Genomic DNA, 8,912 nt, shown 5'->3' with positions numbered 1-8,912 from the left:
GTACCCCTGGGGATAAAAATACATTATATGTTTATTAAAAAAAATAAATAAATTTAATAAAAAAATTAAATTAAATTAAATTAAAATTAAAAAATACATCATATGTTTATAAAAGAATTTTAAAAATGGAGGGAAGAAAACGAAAAAAAAAGAAAGCTGTTGGGACTTGAAGCCATTGAATTGTAGAGTTAAGACTTCACAATCGTCTGGTGATTTTCAACTTTGATTATGCATTATAACAAGCTTTGGAGTTAAAACACATATACCTGTGTCTCAGGTGTTTAAAAAAAAACTATAATTTTTTTTTTTTGCCTTTTCATGGTCTTATATAAATTACTTCTTTAAAGCTCTTCAGACAGTGAAGGAACCTTGGAACACTTTGATTCCACTCACACCCTCCCAGTGTTTTGCCATGAATTTGCCATGAATCGGTGTGTATATTTAAACCCCTAGAAGAAATTAGTGTCCTGGTGCTACATAGTCAATACTCATTTAGTCTGGCCTACATACTCACAAATGCTATTAGTGTTTCTTTCCTGCATCTTTGTGCCTCAATCTGGGATCGTATTTCTTCTACCTGAAGAAGAACCTTTAATATTTCTTTTAGTTTGAGACTTCTGGTCACAAATTTCCCCAGTTGTGCTACATTAATGCCACTGTGAAATGCACATCTTTTCCTTAGGAATGTTTTCCCTTAAAGCATACTTTGTCTCCTATTAGTGCTGTCATACTGACTTGATTATCCTGCTACTTTGTGAAAGTTCTCAAGCAAGATTGCTTCAAATGCCACTTCTCCACGTTTCCCTCTCCTTCATTCCAGGACTCAAATGAAGCATGTGTTAGATATGCTCTCTACATCTGCCTTAATTCTCTCCTTCTCTCTTTTGGTATTCTCCATATTGTATCTCTCCTGGCTTTTCTGGATACTCTCATCGGATCTAACTTTCACTTCTCCAATTCTTTCTTCAGGCAGGAACTCACCTTTGACCCTTGAACCATAACACCAAACTTTCAGGGTGGATTTTGTTATCCCCCTAGGACAGAGGAGGGAACTGTGAGTTAGAGATGACAGGCAACTTGTCCCAGGTCACCCAGCCTGAAAAGGGCAGAGCAAGGGCTAATGTCACAGATTAAACCCTAGGCCCAAACCCTTTCTTCTGTGCTTGTGTTCTTCTTGGCCGCAAGTGCTCCCCACCTCTCATCTTCCACGAAATGGAACCACAGAGAAGTTTGTCAACCTTTTTGGCACTGTGCTCTATTTGATTTTAGATGATAAAGTCAGTGATGTTTCTTCACTACCCATGATATTTCCCCAGAACCGTTTGTGGTATGGGGACCACTGATGTGTTGTTCTCAATTTCAGGGCATAATGATGTGGGTAACCCCTTAAAAAGAAGAACAAGATGCTGGGGTATTTACCGAAGGAGATACAACAACTGGTCTGAACAAATTAGTTCTGGCATTCATCCTTCATCCCACCAGCAACAAGATGGAGATCCAGCAACAAATGGTGCTCACATGAGCACCCGAGTGAGATAGTAAGTGATCAGTCAGCATAGCTGAAATGTACCAGCCAGTGGAGTGCATAGGCCTGAGGTAGAACATGTCATTCTCTTCTCCAACCTGGAAGAGTGAAGAATGATAGAATCAGGTTAATGGTTGAGCAAACTTTATTGTACCCTGGTATCAGTGGGCAAATGTGTAATGGAAGACTTTCTGAGCACGTGTGGACTACTTCCTTCTCTCCACTTCCCCACAGCGCTCCCTATGCTGTTCCACCATGTCATCGGAGAGGCAATTCTCAGAAACAAGACCAAACCCAGACTAACATGGAGGGAGAGCAAAAGCCTCCAGAGAGAAGAATGGAGCAGGAGAAGCAGGATGAGACCACAGGGAAATGGTTCAAGATCATTGTGAGTATCCTGGCAAAATGGACTGAATATGTAGAAGAAGGTGAACAGAGGGAATTGTGTTGGACTCATGTAGAGATGCTAGGTACTTTTCTGGGAGCAGAGGAGTGGGTAATCGGCATTTTTTACTACTAGCATCGTCACATTTTCTGCATCACATATGTTAATATCCTAGTTAACACCCTAGATCAAGTAAGGGCAGACTCAGAAAAGCAGTATAAAGGGAACAGACTGACTACAGGGAGAATCAGGTAAGTTGTCTAAGAGCAGAGGAAACTACAGCCCAGGAGATGGAGCAACTCCACACTGGAAGGCTCAGTTTAGCTCTAGCTGAGTGTGGGAAGAGGTTGAGTCTCTGGGGTCCCTGCTGAAGAAGTAGGAGTCTCTGGGATCCCTGTTGGAGAAGCAGGCTGAGGCATCCTGCTTTGAGCTAGGATCACTTGGGACTTTATAAAAGGAAGTATATGTTAAACATCTTAAGTTAATTATTTGAAGAAAGGTGTTTGAATGGAAAGAAAGGTTATTTAGGAAATCCATGTCTGGTACAAAAGTTTGCAATGATGGATAACATCTTATCATAAGAAATTATTCCATAGCCCCCCCCCAAAAAAAAAAGACATGGTTGGGTCTTATCTTAACCTTGGATTCCATTGTGTCAATCTCTTCTCCCATCTTTTCTCCCATCTCTGGATCCTAGATTCCATTTGGCATCAAATATGATGAGAAGTGGCTGCTGGATCTGATTCAGGGACAATGCAGTGTCCCCTTCACCCCAGTTGAGGTAAGAGAAAAGAGTGAAGCAGATGAGAAGAAACAGGGCAGATGAGTAGTGGCTGGGGTCTCATATTTTTTTTTCTCTTGCCATTCTCCCTATAGTTTCACTATGAGAGAATGCAGGCCCAGTTTTTTGTTGAGGATGCCAGCGTTGCCTTTGCACTGAAGAATGTCAACGGCAAGATCTGGGATGAAGCTAATGAAAGGGTGAGTGTCAAGAGCGTGACTGGGGCTAGTTAGGGGCAAGAGGGCAGGAGAGGGGCAAGGTCTTGTGTCAGATTTCCTGGTACTTACCCAGCCCTGCTTGGGTTCCCTACAGATCTCTATCTTTATCTACCCCTCTGACACACCCCACTCTGTGCAGAAGGAGCTGAAGTCAGTAAAGGTGGAGCAGACAAAGGTAATGCTGACTCAAGTCTAGTTGTGCACCCACATCCAGGCCCACATCTTCTTCAAATACCTATTGCACCCCATCTCCACCTCAAACACTCAGAGCCACTGACCCCATCTCTAACTCTGCAACTGACCATGAACAAATGATATGGAGGCTCCCAGCAATCTCTTAACATCCGGAGAGTCTGCTTTGCCTCTGGTATGTCTACAGCAGTGATTCCAGGGCAAGCGAGGGCAGAGGAGCCTGTCTCGAAAGGAAACTTAGGGATGGTAACGTGGGGAGGGGCTGGTGCTGGAGCTGTACCAGCTGGGCCTCTCTCAGCCCTCTGATTCTCTCCTCTTGGCTTCTCGGAGACTTGATCACCCATGATATTGAAATGGTACCAAAGCCTAGACACAGCATGGCTGCCTCCCTGCAGACCCATGAGAAGAACATGCCTGAGGTGAGGACTCAGAGCCAGTGCCGAGACTGGTGGTGAAGGTGGGAGAGATTAGGTAGAAGAGGCAGACTGGTCTCAGATATCCGCTGTTGGGGTCCTCACTCTAACTTTTCCCTCACCATAGCTTTTACCCTTGAACCTGAGAAACAAGACACCCTGCCAACTGGATGGCCTGTCTGACACTGTGCAGAATGCCACTGGCATTAAGAACTTGAACCTCTCCAACAGTGAGGTGAGGTGTGGTACCCAGATCTTTTTCTGAAAGGAGGGTGGGAGTGCTCATGGGGTGGTGACAAGAGTCAGGGAAGTGGATTTGTTGGAAAAGGGAAGGGCTGGGTGTGCAGGCTCATCCTGGCCATCTTTCTCTGCTCCATGTGCTTCCTCCCCATAATTACAGGTGATGTCTTTAGAGGAGCTGGACGAGGGCAAAAGTCTGCAGCCAGAAGAGATGACTGCTGACAGAAGCACCCTGTGCACCGCCTTCCCTGATAAATCAACCAACATAAGGTCAGTTGTACACTGTGTCACCCCGTGGGACTCTGAACTATGCCTGACGCTACCTGTTTGGAGGAGGCAGCAGCTCTGTTCCCTTGTGGCGGCGGGGGCGGGGGGGGCGGAACCAGAGTCCCTATGCTCTCCTCTCTGTGTCCCTCACCTGTGCTTAGACATCTCCTTCCCTTTGTCTGACCTGCTCGCCAGTTTGTCTGGTCTGAGGTCCCTTTGCAGGTTGTCTGCACCCAGCCTTCCCGAGCATGCCCTCCCCAAAGCATGATCCATGAAGCAGGGCTCCCCTTCCTCACTAGGACGAGGGTGACCACCTTGAACCACATGCTGTGACCTGGACTGACAAGGGTCCTTCCACCCAGGGCCTCATGCTGAGACAGGACTTCCTGCCTCCCTGCCGAGACAGGGCTTCCCTCCCTTGTTCTGAGAGGGACCCTCCTTTTCCTGAACCAAATGTGTCCCCCCTCCAATTCCAGGCTGGCTTGGTGGCTTTCCTGCCCCTTGCTGAGGGCCGAGGTCCTGGGGGTCTGCCATCATGACATCCATTCCTCTGACTCAGGGCCAGGAGCTTGGCCCTCCTTGGGAGAAACCAGGGTTCCCTGAGTCTGAGGGCCAGAAGTAGGTGACTGCCAGTGAAGAGAGGGCTTCCTGAGGCAGGAATGGAAGGCAGAGGGCAGAGGTGCTTGAGAGGGCAGAAGGACAGGCCTCTCAGAGGCACTGCCCCCTCCCCTCCCTCCACAAGGCACATCATCCTGACTGGTCCTTCAGAGGAGCCCTGGGTAGCCCGATATGGTTATAATCCCTCAGGCAAAGAACCAACTGGGACAGGCACAGGAGCACTGGGGCCAACAGGAGGGAAGGCAGTGATCATAAGAGGGAACCACAGACCCTCAGCTCCTTGCTGACCTGGGGCTTGACCCTCTACTCCTTCTGGGGTAGTTCTCCTGCCCCCGTGGCTGCCTCGTTCCCCATGCCCAGCTCAGACTGAGCTCACGCAGGTGACTAAGTTTCATCCAGCATGCAGTGGGCCCCCAGGCCAACACCTGCCTGTTTTCCATTCTTACTTTGGGTGCCAGGGCCAGCCAGGGCAGATGAGGGAAAGGACTGTAGTCAGGGAGCCATTTCCTCCTCCTCTCTTCCTCCCTGACCCCCACCACCAGGTTAGAGCTGCTTTTTTTTTTTTTTTCCCTTCCCTTTGCTTTGTTTTCTTTCCCTCCTTTATCTCTACTCCCCTATGTCTCTCTCATCTCTCCTTTCCCACCTTCCCTCCCTCTTCTGTCTTCATCCCCCTCCCTCTCCCTCCCTTCCTCCTGGGTCTTGCCTCAGTCACCTCCCTGCCCCAGCATCCTGGGCCACCCCTGGGGGGTGTCATGGCCCTACAGAATGCTGGACCCCTAGTGAGGTAGCAGAGCCCTCGTCTCCCACCCCATTGCCTCTTCTCTCTGGAGCCTTTGGTGGGGACCGGAAGGAAGGAAGGGAGCGAGAAAGTAGAAGGCAGCCCTGAAGCCTGGCCTTCAACTGTTGCTTCTGGTGGCACTGGAGATGGGATTCAGGACAGTCTAGGTGGGATCCACCCAGGGGGAGGGCAAGGAAGGGGTGGAGCAGAGGAATGGAATCAGAGAGAGGGGGGAAAGAGAGTATGTGCTTTCCCACTAGGTCCATCTGCAAGGGAGGAGCCAAAGGCGCTGGAAGGCTGGGACACTGCAGTGTAGGTGGGACATACTGGGCTGTGTGTCAGGTGTAAGTGTGCTTGCTCCCATGATGAGGGACACCTGCAAAGTTTCACCGACTTTTCTGTTTTGTCTGGATTTCTGCAGCTCCATCCTGGAATTGTTTCCCAAGTTATTACGCCTGGTAGGTGTATTCCTTGATTATTGACTTCTCTACTGGCACTGATGCTGCCCCAAACCAGCCCTGAAGCCATTTAGGTATTGCAGAAGTTACAATTTTCATGACCCTTAAACATCATGGAGGTCCAGATCCATGTGGGAACCCAACAAGGGCTCTAGATCTTCTTCAACCACATTCTCCAGGAGCATCAGGAACCCCAAGACCATGATCCCAAATGTAGTCTTGCCCATGTAATTTCCAGGGCCCTTTTGCACCTGGCCTCTGACCCTCACCCTCCCCGAGGCCCATCCTTTCCTTGACTGTCCAGCACTAGCTCCTGGTCTGCATTGCCCACTCCCTCTTCCTTTCCCCAGGACAGCCAGGAGTCACCTTCACCAACCAGCATTGGTATTGCAGCCCACAAGTGGTTACCAACCTGCAGGGTAAGGAGGGCAGATCAAGCAGGGTTTTGGGTGGTGCACAAACATGGTCCTGAGGACTGTTGTGATTTCAGGGAAGCTTCTTTGGATCTGATGCCCTGAAGCGTCTAGTCCTGCAATTCCTGCAGCAGTGAGTACTCCTGGGAATCTGGGGAAGGGGATGGCTAGGACGGGTGAGGCCACCCAAGCTCAGGACTGCTGACTCGGTCTTGAAATCTCATCTGGGGTCCAGACCACAGAGATAGACTGCCGTCATTACTCTCCCACAGTTACTACTTGATCTACGACTCCAGAGACCGTCAGGGTCTCCTTGGTGCCTACCATGAAGAGGCCTGCTTCTCCCTGGCCATTCCCTTCAGCCCTGAGGACCCAGGCCCGTGAGTAGCAAAGCTCAGTCTCTGTTCCTGGGCCCTGTGGCTCCCCAGCAGACACAGGGCAGCTCCTGGAATCACCCATACTGGCCACGCCACCACCTCCTTTTCCTCTTTCTCTGCTAGAAGCAGCTTGTGCGAGTACTTCAAGGAAAGCAGGAATATGAAGAAGCTCAAGGACCCCTGTGCGTGTGTGATGGGGAAGACTGGGCAGGGAAAGGGGGTGTGCAGGGGTAATTACAGGGCCCAGGTTGTGGCAACCCCTGACCTTTGCTTGTTTCTCCTCCCCCCATAGCCCTGCGTGTTCAGCTGCTGAAGCATACAAAATGTGACGTCATGCGCTCCCTCTGTGTGCTGCCCAAAACTCAGCATGACCTCAGCTCCTTCGTGGTGGACATGTGGTTCCAGACGGTGAGCACCTCCTTCCTCCCAAGGGCAGACCCAGAAAGCCATGGGTGGGTAGGAAGTTTAGGTGACTTAGCACCTGGGCTCTTCTCTTTCAGGAGAGGATGCTCTGCTTCTCTGTCAACGGGGTGTTCAAGGAAGGTGCGTGTGTGTATAAACTCCTCCCCAGATGCTCCTCTGCTCCCTCCCCGCTGGCTGGGCTCCCTCTCAGAACTCTCCCAGCTTACCTGGTGCCTTCCCTTCTCTTCCTATTCCCGCTATGTTCTCCCATCTCCACTCTGCCCTCAGATCATCCTGGTCTGAATTAGGTCTATGCCTGCCTGCCCCACACAGCTTGGGCATTAGAGACACAGTCTGTGGAGTTGGACAGTTCTGACCCTAGATCCTTACTCTGTGACCTTGGCCTCCTAACCTATAAGTTTACTCAAATGTTAATGGAACTAATGATGTCCATCTCTTGAGCAGCTGTGAAAAATACATCAAATGCACTTTTGAAGTGGTTTTCACTGGTCCCAGCACATGGTAGGGTCCCTGTCTCTGGGAACAGATTGCCTTCCCCATTCAGAACACCCTGAGCTCCCCAGAGAACAACTGTCCCCTTCAGCATGAATATCAAGTCAGACCCTGACTGGGGAATGCTATGTGAGTATGTAAAGCATGTTAGAATGCTAAGGCGGTATTGTTTGTTGCTCGTTGTTAAAGTGGAAGGCATGTCTCGGGATTCTGTTCGTGCCTTCACTCGGACCTTCATTGCTACTCCTGTCAGCAATTACAGGTGAGTGCTTTGTTGTGGGTGGAACACCCAGTTCAGTATGAGTTCTGGGGTATGTGAATGGGGAGGTACAGTCTTCGGGGTGTTCCGATATTGTGAAAAGCCAACAGGTATAACCAAGGAATCATGTCTCCTAGTGATTAAGAGCATCGGCTCTGGAATCAGATTGTGGGTTCTTTCCCTGATCCCAACACTCACTAGCTTTGTGACTTTTGTCAAGTCACATGATCTCTTTGTGACACAGTGACTTCCTCTGAAAAACGGATATTAGACTGTCACTCTTTGGCAGTGTAAATATGGGTGTAAATTTGCCTGTGGTTTGGGGATAAACCTATAAATGTAGTGAAATTGGTTAGACAGTCTCTCCAAAGGTTGGCTCTGTGAAGCCTGAAGGAAAAGTAGAGGTATCAGCCAAGGAACCTGGGTGGCAGGCACAGTAGGGGTATGGAAAGAACTTTCTTGCTGAGTGGCAGTGGGAGCAGGATCATTGCTGGGGTGTGGGGTTGACAATCTGTCCAATTTCTAAGGTCCCATTTTTTTTCCCCCTTCAGTCTATGCATTGTGAATGATGATCTGTTTGTGAGGGACGCCAGCCCCAAGGAGACCCAGAGCACATCCTCTGTCCCAGTGCCCACACCCTCCTGCAGCTCCTGGCCCACCCTTTGCCAGAAGCAGCAGGAAATGGGGCAGACTTTCTCCACCCAGTCTGGGATGAATCTCCAGGAGTCTCAGAAGTGAGTGCTGGGGGTGCATGGGGATAGGAGGGAGCTGGGAGGAACCAAGATTGAATCCTGTCAACTTGCAGGTAATTTGTTTTGCTTATTTAGTTCACTCACTACTTATAAGATAAGCAGTTTTTTTTTTAATTATTTGTACATTTACTTACTTACTTATTTTTAGCTAGCCCACTTTTTTTTTTTTTAAACAGTTGTTCATCACTTTCCTAAATCCATGGACCTGTACCTTTATTGGCAGACATTTTGGTTTCAGGAGTTTTTCCCAGTATGCACTGTGCCACAGGGCTCATTCCATTGCCTAAGTTGTGATAAATGTGGTGGCGTGCTCCTTTTGCA

At 49.1% G+C, this 8,912-nt stretch overlaps 1 protein-coding gene across 1 annotated transcript in view; it reads left to right on the top strand.

Annotated features, from left to right (window-relative positions):
* LOC111139891 (nuclear RNA export factor 3) overlaps positions 1-8,577 on the top strand; it is an 11,235-nt gene extending 2,658 nt beyond the window's left edge. The window contains exons 2-17 of the mRNA XM_022492317.1: positions 1,364-1,538; positions 1,760-1,913; positions 2,608-2,691; positions 2,787-2,891; positions 3,004-3,084; positions 3,642-3,749; positions 3,915-4,024; positions 5,839-5,875; positions 6,226-6,294; positions 6,366-6,421; positions 6,561-6,668; positions 6,789-6,847; positions 6,958-7,073; positions 7,166-7,208; positions 7,770-7,842; positions 8,391-8,577. Of these exons, the coding sequence (XP_022348025.1) occupies positions 1,364-1,538; positions 1,760-1,913; positions 2,608-2,691; positions 2,787-2,891; positions 3,004-3,084; positions 3,642-3,749; positions 3,915-4,024; positions 5,839-5,875; positions 6,226-6,294; positions 6,366-6,421; positions 6,561-6,668; positions 6,789-6,847; positions 6,958-7,073; positions 7,166-7,208; positions 7,770-7,842; positions 8,391-8,577 (1,565 nt within the window). The remainder of the gene's footprint in view (positions 1-1,363; positions 1,539-1,759; positions 1,914-2,607; positions 2,692-2,786; positions 2,892-3,003; positions 3,085-3,641; positions 3,750-3,914; positions 4,025-5,838; positions 5,876-6,225; positions 6,295-6,365; positions 6,422-6,560; positions 6,669-6,788; positions 6,848-6,957; positions 7,074-7,165; positions 7,209-7,769; positions 7,843-8,390) is intronic.
* The last annotated feature ends 335 nt before the right edge of the window (positions 8,578-8,912 follow it).

This window comes from Enhydra lutris, unplaced genomic scaffold (assembly GCF_002288905.1).
Source record: "Enhydra lutris kenyoni isolate GAN:26980312 unplaced genomic scaffold, ASM228890v2 scaffoldscaffold123, whole genome shotgun sequence".
Taxonomy (NCBI): domain Eukaryota; kingdom Metazoa; phylum Chordata; class Mammalia; order Carnivora; family Mustelidae; genus Enhydra; species Enhydra lutris.
This window is presented reverse-complemented; position numbering and strand designations above follow the sequence as displayed.